At 41.7% G+C, this 27,805-nt stretch overlaps 1 protein-coding gene across 5 annotated transcripts in view; it reads left to right on the top strand.

Moving 5' to 3' along the window:
- LOC126187931 (claspin) overlaps positions 1–27,805 on the top strand; it is a 188,668-nt gene that overhangs the window by 147,474 nt on the left and 13,389 nt on the right. For all 5 annotated transcript variants that reach the window (XM_049929294.1, XM_049929297.1, XM_049929293.1 and 2 more), the window contains 3 exons: positions 9,654–9,772; positions 14,711–14,847; positions 27,169–27,366. In XM_049929294.1, the coding sequence (XP_049785251.1) occupies positions 9,654–9,772; positions 14,711–14,847; positions 27,169–27,366 (454 nt within the window). The remainder of the gene's footprint in view (positions 1–9,653; positions 9,773–14,710; positions 14,848–27,168; positions 27,367–27,805) is intronic.

Here is a 27,805-nt window from a genome sequence, read left to right as displayed (position 1 = left end):
GGAAATCAGGGAATTCCAAAAGTGTCTGGGAAATTTGAAAAAAAAAGGATGGAAAAAATATAGTTTTGTCTCAGTAGATTAAATGGTTTGTTTACTGAGATGTCATGTATTGTCACTGGATGTGCGCAGCTGAGTACGTGTGCTGCTTCTCTATTCTCTCATTCTTATTGCTTCTTCCCTTTCTGCCACTCCCCTCTGTTTTCAATCAGTGCTGCCACCACTTCTTGCTGCTAGCCTAGCATCTGCTGACGAGAGGCAGAGAGGTGTGAGGAGATGTTTGCTTGGATCCGATTCTCAGAGACTGTTAATGCAGTGGCCATGAGTTTTATCTGAATGATTGTGTGATGTGTGTGTGCACTCTTGTGTTCTGACAAAGGCTATGGCCAAAAGCTTAGTTGTGAGAGTGCGATTGTCTTTTCTATGAGCCTGTCTGCAGATCAGTGATCATCTGTACAATGAGTAGCTACCTATCCTCATTAGGATTGATTTTCAGAGTATTCACGTAAGTTATCTGTTGCATTGATTGATAATTGCAGCCTCATTTCGTGAACACGGTATCTGTGACATGTAAATAGCTGGCCACATCAGTGGACTTCCGTGACTGGCCAAAACCGCAAGACATTTTTGTGGGTATTTCTAATGGTTTGGGTCAGCCTATCCAAAGCCCACCATTTCTCACTAATGTGTCTGCCCTGTCCATTAGATCTAGTCTCACTGATCTGCCTTGAGGCCAGATCTGTTTGTGTGTGGTGTAATGAGGCAGATTTCTGTGGTTTATCCATGGACTCAGGACTGCGGTGCTCCTCGGCAGGCCAGCTACCGTGGGCATTGGATTTCAGGAATTGTGACTATCTCACTGCAAGACCACTGTATAGTGTGGCATTTTGTTGACATTTTATTTATTCTAGAATATTTTGGCACTTTGAAAATAGTTTATATATTAGAAAGTATGGTTGATAAAAGGAAGAAAATAGTGGCAGTCACTATTTCGTGAAAGAAAAACCACACAGTACTTGTAAAATAACAGACATAACACAGTGGGTAGTAACTGACAATAACAAACATAGTAGAACCAACATTTTATTGGCAGTCACCTATAATGTTGGTTTACACAACTCTCCCCTGCCTTATACACTTCTTTCAGGAGGCTTGCTTTTTTCTGAGGTTATTTATGAAACCAGTGAAGATATTTGAAATCTGTCTTGTGATTTCAATGAAATACATATTTTTGTCACCAAATTTCTTTTGTTTTATTGAATAAAACAACATCTGTGGTCTTAATGAAACATATATAACATTTGACTTGCTTTCTCCAACTAAAAACAGCTCATTGCAAAAGATATTGATGTTAGTACTTAAGATTTTTGCTCACATGCTTAGAAATAAGCAGTCCTTGCATTTTTTGTCAACTTATGTCTTTACTTAAACTTGAGATCTAAAAATTTATCCCCTCTGGGGCCAACAGCTCTGTGGTGGGTACATGTGTCGCACACAGGGGTCCCTGAGATATTGCAGCCTTTATTCTTCTATGGGCTGATTTCCCTTGCCCCTCTGCCCCCTTTGCCCCTCCATTCCTTCTCTTGGTGTTCTTCTTTATGTTGGACTTGGTATCCTCATGACTTTGCTTCATCTTGCGGTTTTGGTTAGTTGTCCTCCTCCTTTTGGCTTTTCGTTTTTGGTCCCCCTCGGACGTTTGACCTACGTCTCTGAATTTGAAATCTGTATTGCGAGCCAGATGGGGAAGAACTCCCTTGCTAGCATCTTTGGTGTGCATCCCTCTCCCCTCCCCTCTCCCCCTCCCTTCCCCTTCCCCCTCCCTTCCCCCTCCCCCTCCCTTCCCCCTCCCCCTCCCTTCCCCCTCCCCCTCCCCCTCCCTTCCCCCTCCCCCTCCCCCTCCCTTCCCCCTCCCCCTCCCCCTCCCCCTCCCTTCCCCCTCCCCCTCCCTTCCCCCTCCCCTCCCTTCCCCCTCCCCCTCCCTTCCCCTCTCCCCTCCCCTCCCATTCTCCCCTCCCCCCTCCCCTCTCCCCCTTCCCCTCCCCCTCCCAATACCCATCTGCCCCCTCCCCCTCCCTTCCCCCTCCCCCTTCCCCTCTGCCCCTCCCCCTTCCCCTCTGCCCCTCCCCCTTCCCCTCTGCCCCTCCCCCTTCCCCTCTGCCCCTCCCCCTTCCCCTCTGCCCCTCCCCCTTCCCCTCTGCCCCTCCCCCTTCCCCTCTGCCCCTCCCCCTTCCCCTCTGCCCCTCCCCCTTCCCCTCTGCCCCTCCACCTTCCCCTCTGCCCCTCCCCCTTCCCCTCTGCCCCTCCCCCTTCCCCTCTGCCCCTCCCCCTTCCCCTCTGCCCCTCCCCCTTCCCCTCTGCCCCTCCCCCCTCTCCCTCCCCCTTTCCCTCCCTGATGCCCTTTTGCCTCCTTGCTAGGTTACTAGCTCGGTAGCCGATCCATGTGGTGGGGCTGTTACGTACCCATCTGATTGAGCCCCCAGATACCACAGGGATCAAACTGCAGGTACCTGTGCTGTGAATGCCTTGTGCAAGCCTAGGAGCAGTTGTTCACCTTTTCGGGGCATCAGAACTCTCGGCAATGACCATCCTGCCAGGCGGCCATTGCTGTGGCTGGATGGCGCCCACGAGGTGAGCCCCTGTTCAAAGTGGGTCGTACCAGGGCAGACGTTTGGCACATGAAATGTGTTAAACGCTCTGGCTGCTCTACTGTGGCTGCGTATCTTCCTTAACGTAGTTCTGTCTCAGTTCCTTGGATACACCCTGGGAGGAGGGCCAGATGTGCTGGCTTGGGGCAAGACCCTTTCCACAGTTCCTAGTCTGTACCAGGAACAACAGGGAGACTTTTGTCACCACCAAACCCCTTTTCTTTGTGGAATATGCTGAGTAAAAGTTCAGTTAACTTGAGTCATTAAGCAAGATGAGCTCTGGCTCTCTCCTTATAAAGACAACTTCTGCCAGTCAGCCAGCCTCCCTCTGTGCCTGCGACGGTTTAGGAGGCAACCCCCTGGCTATTGCTCCTCGCAAGTGACTCAGTATGATCAGTATGACACGGGATGTAATTTTCCATAGAGACCTTCTCCTCGTGTTCGATGAACGTCTGGCTAATCTGGAACGACATGGTGTTCATTTCATCCGGCGTGTCCAGAAAGGCCCTAAGAACCATCATGTAGACACTGGCATTTTCATCATGGCATTTGAGGGGTATACCCTGCCTGAGGAGGACAAGTTAATGGTGTACAGATGCAATGTGAAACTGTACAATCCACCTCCCATGCATTGCTTCCATTGCCTCAAGTTTGGTCACATGCCCTCGGGATGCGATGCCACTCCCATCTGCGGTGACTGTGGCCACCCTCTTCATGTGGGGAGCCCTTGCACCTCACCGTCTTAACTGTGTAAATTGCTCTGGTCTCCATTCTCCCAACTCACTGGAGTGTCCAGTGTACATGAAGGAAACAAGAACTCAGGAAATAAATACCCTTGACCATCTCAGCTACTTTGAAGTGCAGAAGAAATTTGACGGACTTCTCCCTGTAAATCTCTCCTCTACGTATGCCTCACTTATGTCTTCCCCTCCTCACCCCTCACCCTTACCACCATCCTGCCCTCCTTCCATTTCCTCATCCTCGGTGGCTCCCATCCCTTTCTCTCCAGGAACCACCACTCCTCCTCCTCCTCCTCCTCCTCCTCCTCAGCCAGGGAAAAGTCCTCTTCTCTGGCTAGGGATGGGGCTCCATCTCGGAACACTTCTCCCTGGCATTCTCAGAACAGGAAGCTTGCACCCTCGGGCGGGAGGAGAGACCCACGGACCGAGGGCCCCAAAACCACTCACAAACTGTCCGATCCTGACATCACTGCCACCTATTCCATTACTGACAATGCCTCCTACCTCCCTCTGAGGGAGAAGAAAAAGCAGCAAAACTCAAAGGATGAGGCTTCCCCAGCTACCCGGAGGGCTTCGCTCCTCCACCTCATCCCGAATCAGGACCAAATTTTTATGGATGTCACCCCATCCTCATTGTTGAAGACCACCGACAAAGTGACTTGACCTCCCCTCGGCTTCTTTGTGTCTCACCTGGTCTCTCACCACATGATAATCCAGTGGAATTGCAATGGATATTATAGCCACCTCCCGGAAATACAACGTCTTGTTTCCTCCTACTCTTCTGCATTGTTCTTCAAGAAACTCACTTTCATTATGACCACTCTCTAAATGTTATTGAGCATTCTGTCAGAACCATGCTAGCCCCAGGATAGCTTCTGAAGGGGTCTACAAATTGGTTTGCGCCAACGTCATTAGTGACTGGATCACCTTTCGTACTAACCAGGTACGATAGCAGTTAGAGTGCAGATGACTGCAGCAATCGTCTTTTGCAGTGTCTACCTCCCTCCAGGTAGACCACTTCCTTTTGTTGAACAGTCTACCTTAATAAGCAACTCCTGCCCTTGTATCTCTTCCTTGGGGACTTCAGTGCACACCACCCCTGTGGGGGAGTGCCACTTCATTGGGTAGTGGTCTTCTACATGACCAACTTACTACAGACTTTGATTTGCATCTCCTCAATGACAGTTATCCTACCCACTTCAATGCTGCTCGTGGAAACTTTACTGCTCTCGATCTCAGAATCTCCTCCCCTGCTCTCATAGCTTGCCTACATTGGTCACTTCGTGATGGTCTTTGTGACAGTGACCACTTTCCAGTGATTGTTATTCCCCTGTCACCGCCAGGCGGACAGACCCCTACATTGGACATTTTGCAGGGTCAATTGGTCTTTATATATGTCTGCTGTGCACTTCGACACCTCTCTCTCGAACTGCATTGATGCGGTCGTTCAGGGTATTTCTGCCACTATTCTTCGTGCTGCTAGCACTGCTGTTGCCCTATCCACTGGTCCCCCTCATGGTGGACCAAGCATGTAGCAATCACTATCCAGGACTGCCGACGGGTGCTGCAGTGGTTTAAATGACACCTGTGCAAAAACAGAGTTGAACAGACACCCCCCACCCCCACCCTTCTGTTTCCACCCACACCAAGCTGAACCCTATTATGAACCCTTCACTGAATGGGAATTCTTGCAGGCCCTTATATCTTCACATGACACAGCCCCAGGCCGATTCCATCCACAGCCAGAGGATCCAACACTTGGACATTTCACAGAGGCAATATTTACTCAGGGTCTTCAACCCCATTTGACTCATGAGTGTCTTCTCCTTACAGTGGCGAGTTATTATAGTTATCCCTGTTCTTAAGCCTGGGAAGAACCCAACATCTCTCGACAGCTACTGCCAATTAGCCTGACGAATGTACTTTGTAAACTGCTTGAGAGGATGGTTGGCTTCCGATTATGTTGGGTACTCAAATCTCACGGCCTTTTGTTCCCGTATCAATGTGACTTCCGGAAAGAACAATCTCCAACTGATTACTCAGATTAGAAACCGCAATCCGACTGGCTTTTACTAACTGTCGGCACCTACATAAGGCATATGACATGGTGTGGTGCCATCACATTTTAGTTACTCTCCCTGACTGGGGCTTTTGCAACCCCTGTCCAATTTTTATTTGCGATGTTTTATCCCACCAGCTCTGCTGGGTTCCAATTGGCATTTCACTCAGCACCCCTCAGATTCAGGAGAATGGTATCTCTCAGGGTTCTGTATTAAGTGTCGTACTCTTCCTCATAGCCATCATTGGGCTTGAAACCTCTGCTGGCCCTCAGGTTACCCCAGCGTTGTCAGTCGACGATTTTTGCATCTGGTGCAACTCCCATTGTGTCTGCTGAGTGCTGGTTCCAAGGCGCTATCCGACGGACCTCTGCATGGGCTGTCTCCCATGTCTTCCACTTTTCTCTCTCCAAAATGCGGGTTATGCATTTTTGTCATTAATTCATAGTACACCCTCATTCAGAACTTTATTTAGGTGATCAGCTCCTAGATGTTGCAGCACAATCCTGTTTCTTGTGCCTTTTTTTGACGAAAAGCTGATGTGGCTGCCCCATATTCGCAGCCTGAAGACTACGTGCATGTGGAAGCTTAATGCTGTCCACCTCCTGGTCCACACATCTTGGTGTGCAGACCATGCTTCTCTTCTCTATCTTTACAGTGCTCTGGTCGTGTCCAGACTAGATTATGGAAGTCAGTTTTATGGCTCAGTGGCTCCTGCTCTGAAAATACTTGATCCTATTCACCTTTTTGGGTGCGTCTGGCTAGGGTACCTTTTGCACTAGTCCCGTTGACAATCTTCTCACAGAAGTGGAGATTCCCCCCTCTACAAATGTGATGAAGCCAACTCCCTGTTTCTTACACAGTCATCATTCACAGGTTCCCTGACCATCCCGTGTACCCTGTCCTCTTTGCAAGCAAGGAACATCTCCCTGCTGATCACTGCCCATGGGTGGGATTGCCGGTTGGAATGCGTCTCACTTCCCTCTGTCGAGATCTCGATCTCCATTCACTGAAATGCATCCCGTGTATTCCCTCTCACCCCCCCCCCCCCCCCTTCCCCATTTCGATGGTGTCTTGACCACAGATTAGGACTGACCTAGTCCAGAGTTCTAAGGTCTCTGTCACTCCTATGATCTTCCAGCGTCTTGCACATTCCATCCTTGCAGAGGTCCAGTGTCTTCTACACTGATAGTCCTAAGGCGATAGATAAAGTGGGATACTCCTTTACGTCTTCTATTGGCTTAGAACACCATCTGTTGCCAGAATCATGTAGTGTGTTCACAGCAGAGCTTTTAGCCATTACCAGGACCCTCCATTTTGTTTCTCAGGTCTCCCTCCACAGTGTTTTAATATGTACCGACTCGCCTGCTACTCATGTTATCCTTTGGTCTCTGCTGTCCATGACCTTCTCTCCTTCCTTGACCGTGCTGTCTGCTCAGTTGTCTTTCTCTGAGACCCAAGTCATGTGGGTATCCCGAGGAATGAACGGGCTGACCATTTGGCTAGGTAAGCTGATACTCACTCTCCGTTCCCTTTCGTGACTCTAGCTACGGATATGCAGATCTGTCTCGAATCTCTCTTTGGCCAAAACTGGAACGACATAATGTGCGCAGCTGCTCTTAGTAATGAACTCCACACAATCAAGGAGGCTGCTGCGCTTTGGTGCTCTTCCTTCTGCTGCTCTTGGAAGTAGTCCACTACTTTATGCCATCTATGAATTGGTCATATCAGGCTGACCCATTGTGTCCTCCTGTGTAACGAACCATCGCCACAAAATGGTTGTGGAGCCAGACTGAGAACATCTCACATATTGGTAGAATGTCCCCTTCATGCTAAGTATAGTCTTCTTTAATTTTAATATTAGGAGACCATTCATGGATGGTTAAACTGGTCCTCAGTTTCTTCTGTGAAAGTGGTTATTTCCAGGTATAGGGTTTTGCTTTACTCCTGGAGCAGAGGCAGGGTGGTTGTGGTTGGGATCTCTCTTCGCATTTTCTCGGTTTGGGACCCCGTGACCAGTCCCCCGTGGAAAGAACACTCTTTTTTTCCATTTTCAGATTTGGTCTAAGCTTTTATGCCTTTTACTGTGTGTGTTTTAACTTCCTTGTTTTATAGTTTTACTCGCCTGACTGGATCCATCCACTTTTAGCTGACCTCTTTCTTCTGTGAGTAACTTTGGAATTGCAGGACTGATGATCTCACCATTTGGCCCCATAACCCCCTTCCATTAATCAATCAATCTCAAAATTTGTCAGGGAAAAATTCTAAAATGTGTCTGGAAATCGTGGAAATATCAGGGAATTTCACTTGGGGAAACTTGTGGCAAACCTGATGTAGGTTCTGTGTGACTTTCAAGGGAATTTTATTCCATCCTTCCTGCAAAATATAGCAAGTTAAGATAAGAATGATGGCGATGAAAAGCGATCATGCACCCTTCTCTGCATAGCAGACCACAGACTCAGTAAAAGCAATATCTGATGACTAAGGTGGCCAGGGGAGAAGCAAAATTCATTCTTTTGCTCACAAAACCAGTCTTGGACTGTACGAACTGTGTGAAAAGGGCCCTGTCATTTTGGAACACAACTTCACCTTTGGGGAGCAAACATTGTACCATAGGATGTACCTGAACAGCCAAAATGGTCACATAATTCTTGGCAGTAATGCAACCTTGCAGGTTAATGGTGAAGCCCATGGAATGCCATGATATGGCTGTCCAAATCATCATTGGACCTCTGCTGTGTTTTCTCCTGGGATGTTAAGTTGGCCAGAAGTTGGAAACACTGTGAAACAATACTCATCCAACCAAGCAACGTTCTTCCATAGTCCAGGTTCGCTACCATGTTTTCGTGCTGTGGGCATCTGCATAACTTATGAGTGGATTTGGAATTCCAGCTTGCACTGCAATTCATTGTTTCTAGAGTTACCTTCGTGTTCTTTGGTGCTGACATGGTTAACAAGTGTGATACTCATTTATGCGGTGACTTATGCAGCTGTTACCTTTTTATTTTTCATCACAATCCTCTTCAATGACCTACTGTAACGATCACTCGATACAAGCATTTGTGTGTGTTGACTTAGTAGTGATGTGTTTCCACTTTATACCTCTGTGGGGTATAAATCTCTGACACAGTACCTCTTGAAACACCGAACACTTCGGTTAGCTTGATTGCGAAAGCACCCACCCTACAAGCACCAGTAGTTTGCCCATGTTCACACTTTTGAAGCCACTGAGTTTGACATTATGCACCCACAACCAAACAGAACACTGTTTTGACCACAACCGACACCTGCAACTTGTTGAGGACATTACACAGGTGTTGTTTGTGGTCAAATACAACAGTGCCACCTTCAGGCTTGGCCAGGATCTGTATTTATGTTCCAAGCATTTATTTGTTGCCATGCTTCCATATTTTTTTATCCACTCCTGTACCTCTGTTGGGTAAACTGGTGTCTGTGATGACAGTATGGGCATCAAACCACAAAATGGAATGAAATAAATTTGCCAAATTAAGAAAACGACTGTCCCGGTACGATGCGATATAAACTCTAGGGAGAGAAAGCTTTGTGTGTTTCCAGTCCATATTTTGCTGAAGAACACTGATTCTTCCATTATATTTACCATTTTCTTGTACTAAGGATAGAGGATAATTTGAAATGCTGTTATGTCCTCTTTTTTACAATAAGAGGAAAGGATAACATCAATCATTGTTTCTGGCAGATTTACTTTAGAAAGGAGTCAACATTATAAGATAGAAGTATCATCTTGGAAATTATTACAGTAACCTCCTCTGTGGAAACAGGCTGTATTATATGTGAAGATATGGTTTGTATTCTCTTACATTCTTGAGTGTCTTGTCAGATGGAATTGTAGAATATTTCTATTTCAACAGTACTCTACTAAGGCTGGTGTCACAATATAGTCATATGACCTCTAATATACTATTTTGTTGAGAGCCTCAGGAGGATCACATAAAACAACCCTTCAATCAGACATCTGAAACCTCCCAAAGACCCATCAGTGGACTTGTATCTGAAATTAAGGAAAATCTTGTTAGCGGACTTAATACTTTGTATGACAAGTATAAACATATTAGAAGGAATTGTAAGTATTGTATGTTTCTTTAGAAAAATGAAAAGATAACAAAGTGTGTGGCTTCAGGTAACTAAATAATTCTGAAGAGAAGTCCATCTACATATTTATTATAATTTTTCAGGCGACAAGTCTTAGATGATGATCAACGAAATGTGCGTTTACTGCAGGAACTCTTACTTGAAGATGGTGAGCTGCATTCAGAAGGAGGAAGGGAAAGAAAGTTTCGCTGGAAGAATATGAGTAAGTTATTCCAGATTTAATTATTCTCTCATCACTATTTATGTTGATGTTGCAGAAAGTATTTGCTGCCTTGGGTATAATTTCTCTCTCTCTCTCTCTCTCTAAATACAGATCAAAAAATGGAATGTCCTGGATGAAATAACAACTGCATGGAAAGGATAGATTGTAACTTACCACATAGTGGAGATGTTGAGTCACATATTACTAAAATATTAAGCTTTTGGTCAAAGTCATCCTTCTGAAATAAAAAAAACACAGATTCATACAAGCACAATTCACACACGCATGCACCGCGCGCGCGCGCGCGCGCGCGCGCGCACACACACACACACACACACACACACAAAGGGCCACTGTCTCTGGGTGTTGGAGTCCGACCTCCAGCACCTGGAGACAGTGGCCGTGTTTGTGTGAGTTGCACTTGTGTGTGTGTGTGTGTGTGTGTGTGTGTGTGTGTGAGAGAGAGAGAGAGTTGCACGTGTGTGTATGTATGAGAGTTGCACTTGTGTTTGTGTTTTATCCTGTGTACGGGAAGTTGTGTCTCCTATAAGTAAACACTGGCGAGTCCAAGGAATAGGACGTGTAAGGTTATACATTATGTGAAACTCTGCATACAATATACAACTAGACACAAAGTTCAGTTAAATTTTTATTTTTATATTTTCTTGTGCAATGTTGTAAATAGTAAGTTTCCATTGTTTGGGTTTTGAAGTTCAGTTATAAGGAAGTTCCACTATTCAAAATATCAGAGTTCCACAATCTTAAACCAAGGTGTACCATCATTATAATTTTAAGTTTTTGCCTAGCTTGATTACTTTAAAATTTTCGGAAGTAATTCTCTGCTGCAAAAGGAAACTGCTTCATTGATTTCAAATAGAAAAATAATGCAAATAACGTAGATGCCTGTGATAAGATTTTGATGAAAAAGATGAGATGGAGATGACCTATGTTTTCCACAGTCGGTAATAAAGTTAGAACTGGGGCAAAATTTAAACCCTTCTAGAGTACCTACGTAACTTCATCATCAATTATTCTACTTCATAATTCAAGTGCTGTTTTGCTGATGGTCTTACAGTGAATACTGTCTGCTGTGCCTGTGAGACCATCAATCCACTCACATGAATAAGTGTAGATTCACTCCAACAGGGTAGGCGATGGTGTTATTTACACTGCCAGGCGAAGCATTTACAAGTCTATTGATGTAACATTTCGTTGGTGGTATGTATATTAAGTGCCTTCTGTTACCAGTATCATGCGGTTGGCTGTTGATGTTTTATGGTGGTAAATAATTTTAGTGAATAATAATGTACATGGAACAGCTTTTGTATCTAAGCAGGAATGTAAGAATGGAGAAGAGCCACTTCTTCCTATTACAAATATTGTCCAGTTTCTGTAATTGCTGGGTTTCAAGGCTTTCACCAATTCAGAATTAGCAAACCAAGGAAAATTGCACACACCATATATCAGTATAGGTTGCCTAGAGTTTCTTCGACATGGTTTTAGCAACTTGCACAGAAAAAGTTTGTACATGTATATCATCTTTATAAGAGAAGGTTTTATGCTATGACTGTGCTGTCTGACAGACAAAGAAGAGATGAAAGGAAGGATTAAATGAGAAAAGGAAAGAATATGAAAATATAGGCTGCTTTAGGATACAGTCAGTGTGCTTTATTAACAGTACACCAATTATCTTAGTCATAACTGTGAGGGTAAGCCCAAAAGTAAGGTCTCCTATTTTTTATTAGTTCATAGACCTGTTTATTTCTACAATGGTTTACATCAGTTTACAGCTTGAACATTTAGCTATTTTTCGACATAATCACCATTTCTGTCAATGCATTTTTGTAGACGCTGTGGCAGTTTTTGTATGCCCATGTCATACCAGCTCGCCACCTTGCTGTTCAGAAAGTAATGAACCTCTTCTTTCACCTCGTCATTGGAGCTTAATTGCTTTCCGACCGTGTTCCGTTAACCTGGGGAACAGGTGATAGTCACTGGGCGCCAAGTCAGGACTATAGGGTGGGTGGGTGATTATGGTCCCCTGAAACTGTTGCAGGAGAGCAACGGTTTGCCGAGCAATGTGTGGAGTGTCGTCATGGAGAATGTGTACGCCCTTGCTCAACATTCCTCCTCTCCGGTTCTGAATTGCCTGTTTGAGTTTTTTCGGAGTCTCACAGTACCTGTCAGCATTCATTGTGATCCCAGTGGGCATAAAGCCGACCAACAATACCCCTTCCTGATCCCAAAAAACGGTTGTCATGACTTTACCGGCAGACTGTGTTTGTTTGGATTTCCGCGGCTTTGGTGAAGAAGGATGCCACTACTGACGTGAATGTTGCTTGGTCTCAGGTGTAAAGTGGTATGCCCAGGTTTTGTCACGTGACAATTGAGTCCAGAAAGTTGTCCTGTTTGGCTGCAAGGCGGTGAAGAAATGCGCGGGAAGCATCAACTTGTTGCTGCATGTGGTCCTCAGTCAGCATGCGTGGCACCCATCTTGTGCACACCTTCTGGTAGTTCAATGTTTCCATTAAAATTCTGTGAGCGGTGCTCCAGGAAACCTCAGGAACCAACGTCCAGAGATCATCCAGGGTGATCTGGCGATCTTCATGCATGCTTTGCTCAACCTTCAACACTGTCTCCTCAGAAACTGGCGGTCTCCTGCTCCTTTGTTCATAGTGAATTTCGGTCCAACAAGCTGCAAACTCTCTACACCACTTATGAACATTTTTGACATCCATGCACGACTCATCGTACACTTCCGTCAACTGGTGATGGATTTCAATCGGCACAGTGCCCTTTGCATTCAGAAACTGAATAACTGCGCTCAATTTGCACTTGGCGGTAACATCCAACGGGAGCTCCAGTCTCAACAGCTGCCAAGCCAAGACTGAGTGTCTCAGTGCGGTGTGCGCATGTTTACACACAGCGCGTGAAGCACTCTTCATAACAGTGTGACCAACTGCCCCACAAACAGAGTTCTGTACTTATAAAAAAAATAGGACACCTTACTTTTGGGATTACTCTCGTATTTAATGGTCAAATATTTTTCATTTTCTTTGATCCAGAAGAAAGTACAAGCACTTAGTATAGATAACTGGTAGTTAAAAGGTAGTGCTAAACCTGGGATGAGGAAGCAACTCATTACTTACATTGTATTTCTATTAATGAGAGAGAGTTTTTGAATAAGAGTGAAACATACAGGAAGATAGGAGGTGATCAGCTGTGTTTGATTACTCAGTTATAAGAAGATAGGAGGTGATCAGCTGTGTTTGATTACTCAGTTATAAGAAGTGTAAATTTAGGTTATAAGAATGAGTTTACTGAAAAAAAACTAGGCTATTACAGTTGTACATGGAACCAATAAATTAATCCTTCTGCACTCCAAGAAGAGAAGCATTGTTATGTAGAAACACACATGCGTGTTACAGAATTCAAGCTGAAGTGCAGAGGTATTTGCAATAGGCCTATAATGTTGCAACCACCCTAAATGCCGCGCTGTACAGCGAGCGATTTACTGGAGCTGCAGGGCTGTAGTCTTCATGCTCAATGTCCCAAAAGATGCCAAGGGCTATTAACAAAGAAGTTTTCTTACTCTGACATTATTTCTACATCTTCATTGATACTCTTGGAAGCCACCATAGTGTGTGTGGAAGGGGGTACCCTGTACCACAAATAGTCCAATTTGATTCCATATGTCTAGATTTGCGGAAAGCATTTGACACGGTGCCCCACTGCAAGCTGTTAATGAAGGTGTGAAGGTATGAGCATATGTGAGTGGCTCAAAGACTTCTTAATAGAACCCAGTATGTTGTACTCAATGGTGAGTGTTCATCAGAGACAATCATCAGGAGTGCCACAGAGAAGTGTGATAGGACCGCTGTTGTTCTCTATATAGGTAAATGATTTGATGGACAGGGGGGGCGGCTGTCTGTGGTTGTTTGCTGTTGATGCTTTGGTTTACAGTAAGGTGTCGAATTTGAGTGACTGCAGGAAGCTGCAAGATGACTTAGACAAAATTTCTATTTGGTGTGATGAATAGCAGCTAGCTCTAAATGTACAAAAATGTGAGTTAATATGGATGAGTTGGAAAAACAAACCTATAATGTTCGTATACAGCATTAGTAATGTCCTGCTTGACATGGTCATGTTGTTTAAAAATATTTGGGCATAACATTGCAAAGTGATATGATATGAAATGGAAGAGTATGTGAAAACTGTGGTAGGAACAGTGAATGGTCGGTGTCGGTTTTATCAGGAAAATTTTAGGAATATGTGGTTCAGGAGACCACATATAGGACTCTTGTGCGACCTGTTCTTGAGTACTGCTCAAGTGTTTGGGAGCTGTACCAGGTCAGATTAAAGGATGCCATTGAAGCAATTCAGAGGCAGGCTGCTAGATTTGTTACCGGTAGATTCGAACAACTTATAAGTGTTACAGAGATGCTTCGGGAACTCACATAGGAATCCCTGAAGGGAAGGCGATGTTCTTTTTGAGGAACACATTGAGAAATTTAGACAACCAGTATTTTCACCTGTGTATACATGTACACTTTCCATTTACTAATCTTTGTGTTTTACGGTTATGTTATGGAAATCATAGTTATAAGTTGCATTCTAATTCTGTAATTACGGGTTTAGATGTATGCATATTTGAATAATGTGTTTTTCAAAATTGTATGGAATGCAGTGTTGATTAACAAAGTTGTCAACTTTCTGGCAAGCTTCCTCATATTTCAGATATCTTGTTGAGTTAATAAATGATTTACAATATTTGAATTTTGTGGAGCTAGTTGTTAATATATTTTTTGAAGCACTGAAGTGGTGTATGCACCAGTATATTACTACTTACTTTGTTCTGTACATAGTGTGAAGATATATCTTTAATTATGTTTATGGTTTGGCTGTCAGTCTCCTTATTGATTCCACCACTTCCTACAGATGTAGCAGATGAAAATGAGCAATCAAAAAAAGACTCTGATGCAGAGGATGCTGTAGAGTTCGAAGGCAATGAAGAAGATGAAGCTGAATGGCGAAAGGAAAGATTTGAGCGTGAAACATTCTTAATGGAGCAGAAGGTTTGTAGTTAACTAATCTGTTTGCATCCAAATTGATTGTATCGGAAAATTTTCGTTCCATTCTTGTTCATTACCATGTTTAATTAAGCTATATTGTAGTTTTGCTATGTAATGTTAAGCAAGCTGGCATTTTTCCTTTTCGGTAACATTCTCTGACGTGTGAAGCTTTACCTGCCAAGATGTAACCACCTTTGTGAAGCTCTATAAAATTTGTGCAGTAAATCTACTCCCACATCCCACACACACATAACCTGTGCGGCTTATTTGGGGGAGGGGGGGTAGGGGCAGGCAGGCAGTGAAGATGGGCAGAAAGGTGGAATGAATGTATTCCAAGTTTCTTATAACAACGAACCGTTTTGTGAGTTTAAGGATAATAGGCTTACGTCTGCACTTGTCTGCCAACACTTTTCATAACTTTACTACATTCAGCAATCAATTGCAATTTGTTTACTTTGCTACGGTTATTTTCAATTTGGCTTTAAAACTGAATCACCTCTGTATTCTCTAGAAATTCCAAGGATGTCCTGCTTGTTTCTGCACTTACCAAAAGATCACTGTCCTTTCCATAGCCACATGTTTTTTTTTCCTCTGCAGATTTTGGGCTGCTACTTACGCTAGATTGCCCTTCTCATAAGCTCACAGGGCTTTTGTGCATTGAGTTTGCTATGGCAGAAACTTCTATGCAAGCATAACAAATTGTAAAAAAAAAAAAAAAATAAAAAAATAAAAAAAAAAAAAATACGTAGATAATGTATGTCTTTCCCTTTCCATCCCTTCAAGCAATTTGTGCACTTCTTAGCTGCATGGCTGTGACGGCTAATGTTTGGATCTTTTCCTCTGTTATGTGTGACTGTGAATTCTATGTAAAAGACCATTTGGTTGAGCCAGAACATAAAATTTCATTCCATATTTGTAGCAACAGGAAAAAACCATTTTATTTTAGGGCCAAATTCATTATTACTTTTTTGTAAATTTGATTTTTTTTGCCAAATTTGGTGTTATATTTTCACAAATTCACTGCTATTTTTACTAAATTCAGTTTCAAAATTTGGTATTATATTTTCACAAATTCACTGCTATTTTTACTAAATTCTGTTTTTTCTAAATGCTATTTTTGAGGTCGCAATATGTGGGAGGTGAATCGTCTTTTTAAGATTACGCATGATTTGAATGTTCAATAACGTCTCAGTTATAAATTGTGGTAAAATATCATCCTCATTTTTTTTATGAGAAAATGACAAATTTCACAATATTTTGTAAAAATCGTGGATTTTATATTTCACTAAAAACCATAATCTATACCATTAATTTTGCATTCTTTTTTGCATTATTGTTTTCATGAAATTTTCTTGTCCCTTATTATTTATGATGGTGTTTATCCTATGTATACTGTTCCATCCCAGCTGATCTTTACACAAAACCATTGTTTGTGTATGATGAGTTCTCAAGATGAGTGATACTAGTATGAATATTATAAGTGAGATATTTGAATATCACTGTATTTCAAAATACAGGCATCACAAAATCAAATGAAACTGTTTTGGCAAGAAGCTCTAATATTTGTACATTCTTCTCAAGTATCTGTAGTTTTCTTCAGTCTTACTTGACCTTTCATATGTTGTGTTAATCCCTGAATATCTGTTCCAGTCTATTGAATATTGAACAAACCAAACTGTATTGAAAACAATATTGTTAACTGTTTTTACAGGAAAGAAATTAATCTCCACCTTGCGTGTGTTCCACTCTGCTTCAGTTTGTGTCTATTATGACCTATCTGCCGTAACTATTGGAAATGTAATTTTCTCATTCTTTGTTTTAACAAAAAAGGAACTCAGTTTTTGAAAGCTTAGCTGCTGAAAACAGTAAGGGGAGCAATGTGACACTGCATTATGTAAAGAAAAGCTTTTAAATTTTCTATGTCAAAGATAAGAGATTATCTTACAGCCATTACAAAATTTATAGGAATGTACTCTTGGTAGGGATGTGACAACACCATCATCCATGTGAGTATCGTCGGGCAAACCATAAACCTTACTGACATGAAGAAATAAATGTTAGGTGCTGACCACCTAGTGCACAACAAAGTGTTAACACAATGAAGTATTAACACATAAGCCTAGCAAGCCTGTGGTAGTGTATCATCAACACTTTCAATAATTAAATGAGGAAGAAGACAAGGAATGTGTTGGTTTGGGTGATATGTTAGTCTTCAGTACATGGCCCAGAACAGGAAAGGATAGTTTTTGCATCAGTGTACTTGACCAAAAGTATATGAAGCTATCATAATTAATCTTGTCTTGTGGTCACTGCAGATGTCAACATTGCTCTGCCTTGGAATGGCATGGATTCAGGGATTATTGACAAATTTATGAACATTTTCCTTTCCAGCTTGCATGAGGTCAAAGAACGACATTTTATTTTAGTTACAATTAGCAAAAAACACCCTGCACCATAACATAAAATTTACAATGGAAATAGAATAAAATTAGTCAATAAACTTGTTAGACCTAAAAATAAGCAACAACAGCGACCAACAATTTGAAATAAAGCTAGTACGACTTACAGTATCATAAATAAAAATTCTTGTCAGCCAAATTCGCATAAATATGCATATTTCAAATCAATGGTTGATAGAATTTTATATGTACTTCTCGATAATAAGGCGATACAAAATGAAATAAAAGTGCTACAATACATAGCACAACTAAATGACTTCAGTTCCAAAATAAATTATATGAGCAACATGCAAAACCAAAAGCAGATGACATACATTAAGAAGTAACATTAAAAAGAGAAGAAAAAAAATCACAAATAAACCTATCTATGTTACAACACCATACGTAGGCCACACACCAGAAAAAATGGACAACTTGTCTAAGAAAGCAAAAATAAAATAAGCATTCCATACAAATAACAACTTGAAGCCCAAAATATGATAAATAAAAACTTTTTCAAACCCAGGCATCAACAAGCTTTCTTGCCGATTGCAGTAAATTTTATATCGGACAAACCGGCAGGAATTTCGGAATCATATTTAGAGAACAAACACGAGACTGAAAGGAATCAATCCACAATTTACTTGCTTTTAAAAAGCCCAGAACGTAAAGCAGAAAATTCTACATAAGTTACCTACAGGACATACAGTGAACATTTTGGAGAAAATGGAAATTTACACTCATACAAAAAAGTACCTAGAAGACATCATTTGCAGACAAAGAGATTTTAAACATTAAAAAAATACCTTGAGAATTTTATTGACATTATAAAAGAAAAAGGGTAAATTATCATGGTAAATACAAAACAATATAACACTTATTATTTACATAAATATACTATCTGAAAAACTAAACGTAATCATTGACTTTACATGGAATAGAAATTCCGTTGTAAACATGTAGCATCACTGGAGCCAGAGCTGTTAAAAATAGCTTTACAAGATCACGAAAATAAAAGTAAAGATATAAATAATGTGATCATATCATAACAAAAAGACAACTGACATTTACGTTGCAAGATGGCATGTGGACCATGTCATACCAGCTAAGATGTGAGCAGAAGGTGTTATATGTGGACGTAGACTAAGGAACGATTCTATACCTAGTGCTTGATTTATGACTGTACGCCCCGGTACTCTATACCGGCACCTCTAATGAAAAAATCAGAACTGCAGCTTTTGAGATGTGGTACAATAGAACATTATTTCTTACCAATAAAAATGTTGTATTCACACTTTTAAAATGCACAGAAAAGCATTAAAATAATGTTTTAAGAAAGCTAAATTTCAGACCCCCCCCCCCCACACACACATACATTCCCCATATACTGCCCATAATTCTGAAAATGTTGCCGGTGCAGGATTTTGTGCATGAACTGATCTCTTTATAATATACATTCCCATACCCCCTCCCAGATGGTCACAATGCCGGAATCCCCCCCCCCCCTTTTTTTACAAATCAAGCACTGATTATACCATCTTAACAGGTACACTTGATAATGGCAAAACACCGAAATGAGCTCATCGTGTAGCTTGTATCACTACGAGTAAAGAAGTAAATAGTGCAGCAAACATGTTGTACATAAAATAAAATTTATGAACAAAACACTGCTCCGTTTGATGTGTCCTATCTATGATGATACTTCTTACAGAGTCTGAGGCATTGTGCTACCACATTATTTGTAGGCTCTACACATAACATTTTTAATTATTAGGTTGCAGAATTCTGGAGAAATGCAAAAAATTAAATTCCAAAATTTTTGATATGATTATGTAATCCTTCCTCGTGCTTGTAGTATCAAAAAATAATAAAATTGTTTTTCGTTCAATTATTTACCTCTGTCTTTATGGTCACTAAACGATTCTTCGGTGGAAGTCATCTAGGATGTAGCAGAGTTGGGCAGCTCAACTTACTCTAATATCACCCGTAAGAGTAAATAAATGCTATTTTTAGTTAACTTTTAGGCTACAGTTACCTGCTACTACTGATTATAAAATCTACTGCACAGTCTCTCTTCCCAACTATAGTCATTTAAACAGTGTTTTATGTATTACTGTTTCCTATGGTGTAGAGGTACTTTTGCTACAGAATTTTTATTTTATAGGTGAGCTTAATATTTAAAATCTTTTATTACCAAGTGCTCATAAAATTTTGATCCTGCTAATAGCATTTTGCTAGACCCTTTCAGTTATACTTTTTAAAGTGATAACTTTCCTGATTATAGAAACATTCAGTTTTATCTAATGTGCAGTAATTTGAATTTTAATTTAAATATTTCATTATTGTTCTAAAAATGTAATAAATACTGTTTAAGTTCTCCTGAAAGACATAGTACAGGATTCATTAATGTATAAAAAAAGAGAAATTACTAAGAGGGGCAAGGAAACTTGTATTAATTACATTGAGGTGACAAAAGCCATGTGATACCTCCTAATTTCGTGTTGGACCTGCTTCTGTCTGGTGTAATGCAGCAACTTGACATGGCATGAACTCAACCAGTTGTTGGAAGCCTCCAACACAGATACTGAGCCATGCTGCCTCTATAGCTGCCCATAATTCTGAAAATGTTGCCGGTGCAGGATTTTGTGCATGAACTGATCTCTTTATAATGGCTCTCAAATGTTCAATAGGATTGATGTTGGGCAATCTGGGTAGGCAGATCATTTGCTCGAATTGTCCAGAATATTCATTGAACCAATTGCAAATAATAGTGGCCTGGTGACAAGGCATCTTGTCATCCATAAACATTCCATCATTGTTTGCGAACATGAATTCCATGAATGGCTACAAATGGTCTCCAAGTAGCCGAACACAGAGAGGAGCCAATCCATCCCATGTAAACACAGCCCACATCATTAGGGAGCCACCACTACTTTCCACAGTGCCTTGTTGGCAACTTGAGTCCATGGCTTCATGGTGTCTGCACCAAAGTCGAACCCTGCCATCACCTCTTACCAACTGAAATTGGGAGTCATCTGACTAGACCACCATTTTCCAGTCATCTAGGATACAACCAGTATGGTCACGAGCTCAGGAAAGGCACTACAGGTGATGTGCTGTTGGCAAATACACTTGCGTCAGTTGGCTGCTGCCGTAGTCCATTAGTGCCAAATTTTGCTGCACTGTTCCAATGAATACATCATTGTACATCCCAAATTGATTTCTTCAGTTATTTCACACTGTGTTGCTTGTCTGTTAGCACTGACAACTCTATGCAAGTGCTGCTGCTCTTGGTTGTTAAGTGAAGGCTGTCTGCTACTACGTCTTGACACTGTGGAACTTGGAAAATTGAACTGCCTAACAACTTCTGAAATGGAATCTCCCATACATTTATCTCTGACTGCTATTCTGCATTCACAGTCTGTTGGTTCCCATCGTGTGGCCATGAACATGTTGGAAACATTTTCACATGAGTTATCTGAGACAAATGAACAGCTCCATCGATGCACTGCCCTTTTGCACCTTGAGTATGCGGTATTACCGCGCATATATGTGCATATCACTATTCCATGACTTTTGCCACCTCAATGTATGTTGTGGTATTGACTAAAACTGTACTCAATTAAACTGTATGAAATAAGTGTGTTTCAATAATTTTTCAGATATTAGTATTTGTACACTCCAATGTAGACTGTATGTAAAACCATGAAACAAAACAAGTAGCAGAAGCATTGTGTCATCAAGAGACAGACACAAAAGAGAATAAAAAACCTTGACAGCTTTTGGAAAAAAATCTTTTGATGAGCTGAAGGCCCCCCCCCCCCTACACACACACACACACACACACACAGCACACACACACACACACACACACACACACACACACACACACCTGTGCACCTACATTGTGCTGGCTGGATGTGCAGTGCAGGTTTGCTGTTCGGCAGTGGACTGGGATGGGGCTTGTCAGATGGGGTTCATAGAGGGAGAGGGAAGTGGGAAGTAGAAGGAGGGGTTTGGGATAGCTCAGGAGGCGGCATGTGGTGTGCAGGATAGGAATTTTTTGGGGGGAAGAGGGGGTGGCGGCAAGTGCACAGGCTAGGCATGTGACGCACGGGGTAGTTTAGGAAAGCCATTGAACTTTAGTACCGTATTTACTCGAATCTAAGCCGCACTTTTTTTTCGGTTTTTGTAATCCAAAAAACCGCCTGCGGCTTAGAATCGAGTGCAGAGCAAGCAGAAGTTCTGAAAAATGTTGATAGGTGCCGCCACAATTAACATCTGCCGTCGAATATATGTTGCACTACACAGGCATGCTTTGTAGGCGCAAAGATAAATACTGGCACCAAAACCTCTGCGTCAGTAAATAAATTTAAAAAAAAAAGGTAATAGACGAGCTTTTTCTCCGCCTCGAGTTTCGACCACTGCATTTTCATACATTATCCAACGAAGTAAATACAAATTCCGTATTGTTCATCTTCGAATGTAGGAGCATTTCAATATACTACGAAAATCCGACTGGCAAGACTGTTTGGGATGTTTGTCAATATGTCCAACTCTACATTCTGAATTTTTTCCTACCTGTGAGAAGAGATGGTTGCTAATAGGAACTTTTATGAATTGTGAATCACATGCAGTATTCTCTTCACCACAAGAATAATACGAATATAAAAATTTTGCCACATATTGTTTCGTGTTTGCTGCTATCTCATTTAAATCCTGTCTGCGTAATAAACTACGAAACTAGAGTGAGACAACAGCAAACGCGGAAGAATATACATATCATGTCCAGTTTATATTCGTATTATTCTAATGCCTAATAGTGATACAGCCAAAAATGAAGCACAGCAATTGACTAGATTTTTAAATCCAAGATGACTCTAATTTCTGTGCAGAATGTAATGTACTAAAGCGTCTGCAAAGATTTTCAAACGGAGAAAAATTTTCGCGAAACTCTCGTTCAGAACATCTTCTATCATTCGCAGTCTATTATTTGGTTCTTGTTGATCACTATCAAAGAAAGCAGCAGTTTAAGTAACAACAAATAGCAGTCGCTTGCCATTGTTTCGTTAATGAGACGATTCCTCTCTTCTTTTTTTTTTAATTGTAAGCGGCGGTAGCGCGCACAAAAGCAAGCCGTGCCGCGAGCGGCGACAGGCCGTAAACACACACTATCAGAATGCGACAAACAATGCATGACACAGTACAGTAATGAATTTTCAGCTTAGCGTGACGTAAACACCTATAACAAAGAAAACGGCGCTTATCAGATCAAAGAAAAATAAGTAATCAATTCAAACCAGACGAAGCACGTGAAAAAGGAAGGGTACCCGTATAAATACGGAAGGAGCGCCCGACGCATAGCAATGGCTACCTGGAAAGCTCAACTGCTAAGCTTACGACTCGAACCAAACTACTCTACCTGAATCATCATTCATTCGACCTAAATTGTGTCTCATATTACAATGGACCAACTTTGTTTCGATTTGGCGGCCTAAAAATTCTCTCTCCCCTTCAATTTCGAGTCTCAGATTTCAGGTGTGGCTTAGATTCGGGAAAATTTTTTTTCCTTGATTTCGAGTCTCATTTTTCAGGTGCGGCTTAGATTCGAGTGCAACTTAGATTCGAGTAAATACGGTATGTTGTGCTTGGCAGCACAGAGGATAGTCAACTTTGTTCTTGGTCACAGTATGGCAGTGGCTGTCCATTCTGGTGGACAGCTGAGTTATAGCCACATACAACACTGTGTGGTGATCGCACCCCAGCTGGTACATGACATAGCTGCTTTCAGAGGGGGTCCTGCCTCTGATAGGACAGGATAAGCTTGTGACAGGACAAGTTGGATGTGTTGGTTTGGTGACTCTAGCAGGTGTTGCACCTTGGTCTTCCACAGGGAGACGGTCCTTGCTGCAAGGAGTTGGGAGTGGGAGTGACATAGGGATGGACCAGGATGTTGTGTTGGCTGGATGGGTGGCAAAATGCTGCCTTACGAGGTGTGGGAAGAACCTTGGATAGGATTTTCCTTCACATCTGGATATGATGGGAGAGAATCAAAGCTCTGGCAGAGGATGTGGTTCAGTTTCTCCATGTCAGATTGATATTGGGTAATGATGAGGCTCCTTTCAGGTGGGATAGGAAGAATCTTGGGTAGGATTTCCCTCTTTTTTGGGTATGATGGTAGAAAATCAAAGCTCTGGCAAAGCATATGGTTCAGTTGCTCCAGTCTAGAGTGATACTGGGTAACAATAAGGCTCCTTTACATCTGATTCTGGGGGCTGGTGTCAGGATTAGTGGTGTGTGAGGATATGGCAGGGGAACTCTGTTTGCAGAGTGGGTTTGGGGGCTAGGACCTGTCTGTGAAGGCCTTAGTGAAACCTTCAGCAAACTGGGCAAGGGAATTCTCATCACTGCAGGTGCACTTACATGGGTGATCTGGCTGTGTGGGAGTGATTTTTTGGTGTGGAGTAGATGGCAGCTGTCAAAATGAAGGTACTGTTGGTGGTTAGCAGGTTTAATGTGGACAGAAATGTGGTTGGTGCCATCAGAGATGTCAAAGTCGACATCCAGGAAGGTGGCATGTTGGGTTGAGGAGAACCAGGTGAAACAAATGGGAGAGAAGGTATTGGGGGTTGTGGAGGAATGATGATAGGGTGTCTTGGCCCTGAGTCTATATCATGAGGACATCATCGATGAACCTGAACCAGATGAGGGATGTGGGGTTTAGGGAGGTTAGGAAGATTTCCTTTATGAAGCCCATAAACTGGGTGGCAGAGGAGGGCGACTTGCAGTTGCCCAAGGCTCTGCCGCTGATTTGTTTGTGTACCTTCTCATCAAAGGAATAGTTTTGTGTGAGGATATAGTTGGTAAAGAGTATGAGGAATGAGGTGATGGGTTCAGAGTCAGACAGACGTTGGCAGAGATACTGTTTGATAGTGGCAGTGCCTTGGGCAGAAAGGAGAATGGTGTATAGGGAGATGGCATTGACAGTGACGAGAAGGGATCCAGGTTATAATGGGGTGGGGATGGTCAAAAGTCAGTGAAGGAATCTATGTGAGAAGTTAGGTTTCAGGGAATCGACTGGCATTGTTAGTTGAAGAATGGAAATTCGTTCAGCACAATAACCAGCTACAATGTAATGTCCAGGATTGCCGAGCGAGTTTGTGGATTTTGAGAAGCATTTAGAAGGTGGGTTTTCAGAAGCCTTCTGTCAGATAGTCACTGTTATTCAGCATGACAGTGAAAGAGCCTTTGTGTGCAGGGAGTATGGGTAAATCAGGGTCTGTCTTGAGTCTGTGAATATATGTCCTTTCTTCACATGTGAGGTTTGTTTCTGGGAAGTAACCTGGGGAAGGATGGAGATGCCAAGCCAGAGGTAAAGAAATCCTGGAAGGTGACCAGTGGGTGGTATGAACTGGTAGAGACAAGGTTCAACATTGGTATTAGGTTGGCAGGATTGATAATGAAGGAAATGTTTCCACTGTAGGACTGGAAGTGAGAGAGTAGATTTTTGATAAGGCCAACATTGTTCAACTAACCACTCCACCTAACATAACGCCTATCCCAGTCTACCTGACGAACTGCAGCACTGACATTGTGTGTGTGGTGTGTGTGTGTGGGGGGGGGGGGGGGGGGGGGGGGCAGGTTTCCTCTAACTACCACATTTACTCGAATCTAAGCCGCACTTTTTTTTCCGGTTTTTGTGATCCAAAAAACCGCCTGCAGCTTAGAACGAGTGCAAAGTAAGCAGAAGTTATGAAAAATGTTGGTAGGTGCCTCCACAACTAACTTCTGCCGTCGAATATATGTAGTGCTACACACGCTTGCTTAGCAGGTACAAAGAAAAATACTGGGGCCAAAACCTCCGCGTCAATATATAAACTAAAAGAAAAGCTGGAAGAATGTAAACATTATGCCATGTATTCTTGCGTGTTTGCTGCTATCTCATTTAAATCCTGTCTGCCTAATAAACTACGAAACTAGAGTCAGACAACAGCAAACGCGGAAGAATATATGTATCATGTCATGTTTATATTTGTATTATTCTTTTGCTGAATAGTGACACAATCAGAAATGAAGCATGGCAACTGACTAGATTTTTAAATCTAAGGTGAATCTAATTTCTGTGCAGAATGTAATTACTAAGGAGGCGTCTACAAAGATTTTCAAATGGAGAAAAATTTTCTCTAAACTCTTGTTCAGAACATCTTCTATCATACGCAGCCTATTATTTGGTTCTTGTTGATCTTTATCAAAGAAATCAGCAGTGTAAGTAACAACAAATAGCAGTCTCTTGCCACTGTTTCGCTTATGAGACAATTCCTCTCATTTTTTTTTTTTTTTTTTTTTTTTTTTTTTTTTTTTTTTTTTTATTTATTGTAAGCGGTGGTAGCGTGCACAAAAGCAAGCCATGCCGCGAGCATCGACACGTTGTAAACACTCATTATCAGAGTGCGACAAACAATGCATGACACAGTAAAATAATGCATTTTCAGCTTAGAGTGACGTAAACACCTATAACAAAGAGAACGGCACTTATCAGATCAAATCAAAATAAGCAATCGATTCAAGCCAGGCGAAGCACGTGAAAAAGGAAGGGTACCAGTATAAATACGGACAGAGCACCTGGTACATAGCAATGGCTAGTTGGTACAGCTTAAGTGTTCAGCTTACAACGTGAACCAAACTACTGTAGCTGTATCTTCATCCATTCAACCTCAATTGTGTTTCGTGTTACAATAGACCAACTTTGTTTCGATTTGGAGGGGTGGTCTTAAAACTTTTCTCTCACCTTGAATTTCGAGTCTCAAATTTAAGGAGCGGCTTAGATTCAGGAAACTTTTTTTCCTTGATTTCGAGTCTCATTTTGCAGGTGCGGCTTAGATTTGAGTGCAGCTTAGATTCGAGTAAATACGGTAGTCAAAGGGTTTCTTCTGAAAGCTAGCAAAGTTTTCATTTTCTTTTGTGTGTCGCTTTTGGTACCTCTATGCTTCTGCTATTCGATAAGAGGTCTTATTTACTTTTAAAGTACTTATATTCTTCCAGGCTGTGAGTGTAGCAATGTTAATGTTACTCATCATAATTCTGCATAAGAATCATGAGGCAGCAAATTTTCAGTGTGCCAAGTTTGAGACAGTCATTCTCTTCAGTACTTCTTATTCAACAAATGTTCAGAAAAAGGAAAATTTGTTGAATATTGACTTAATTCTTTCTAATGAACAGTGAGCATATGGATGATTTCAGGTTATAAGATGACAAACTCTGAGGCAGCCGCAATTGGATTTTTTGTCATGGAAGTTTTTATCACTGGAATATGGTTGACAATGATATACGGTTATCCACATATAGTGTGCCTGTTTCCTAGATCGGCCTTCAGGCAACCCCCCCCCCCCCCCTCCCCCCCCCCCCCCCCCCGGCCTCCCACAGTGAAGTGATGATACAAGATGCTACTAATGGTGATTCATCTGTCAAATAAGGACATCAGACTCTTCATCATCTTAGGAGGAGTCTTTGTGACAACACTGGCTTTCTTTGCTATCGTCATTATCAACGTTACTTCATGCTACATGCACTCACTTTCCCAAGAGTGAAAGTTACCAACTAAGGAAGAAATTAGGCAGTTTACCTTGTATCCATCCAAACTTACTTTTTTCGTTGATTCATTTATTACATATATTCAAGTCTTTTGTTTCGTACTTCAAAAGTAGTGTACATTTTAAATGGTGTATTCATGTTTCGTGTTAAGAAAAGGAGATGGTGATGAATTGAAAATGATGTAGTAACTCCCAAAACAAATACGTAGTGTACTGTGTTTTATAACATACTGTGATAAATTTATCCCCAGTTTCTTAATTATGTAAATTATTTGCTACTGTTACCCTTTACATAGGAAAAAGCAGCTGCAGCAGGTAAAGATGACATAGAGTTTATTGAAGATGACAGCCAGTTACTAAAACTTGGGAAAGCAGCTCTTGAACGAATGCGAAGATCACTCTCGCAAGATATGTCAGAAAGTCAGAGTGTCCCTAGAAGATGCTCTGACAATTTGGAAGTTTCTCCAAATCCAAAGCAACCTTTCCAGCTTCTGGTAAGTCCAATATTTTTTGTGCATGCTGTGTGTGACAACTTAGTATGCTATAGCATTTATAGTATCCTATCACATGTTGCCACAGTTCGTTACAATATGAATACAAGTGAAAGTGTTTTGAACTGATAGCATCATTTGGAAGCCAATTTGTGAATAAAGCTATCAGTGACTGTCATTGTAGCTTTCAGGATGTAGCAGTCATTTTTTTTCTCATATCACTAGTAATGTTCTTTTTTTACACATTGTGCATCCATTCACTGCCACTTTACAGTGTAAATTTCCAACATTGTACTCCATGTACAATACTGTTGTCAGTGCTGAAGGTAGATATTTGCTTGACTGCAATTTATTATATTAACTGAAATATTTCATTTCATGACATGCCTGCAGCAGTACAATCCTGAAATTATAAATGATTTTTTGTTATACATTGCTTTAG

The sequence above is a fragment of the Schistocerca cancellata genome, chromosome 5 (genome assembly GCF_023864275.1).
Source record: "Schistocerca cancellata isolate TAMUIC-IGC-003103 chromosome 5, iqSchCanc2.1, whole genome shotgun sequence".
In the NCBI taxonomy this organism is placed as follows: domain Eukaryota; kingdom Metazoa; phylum Arthropoda; class Insecta; order Orthoptera; family Acrididae; genus Schistocerca; species Schistocerca cancellata.
The sequence above is the reverse complement of the archived record's forward strand: the minus strand, read 5'-3'. Positions and strand labels throughout refer to the sequence as shown.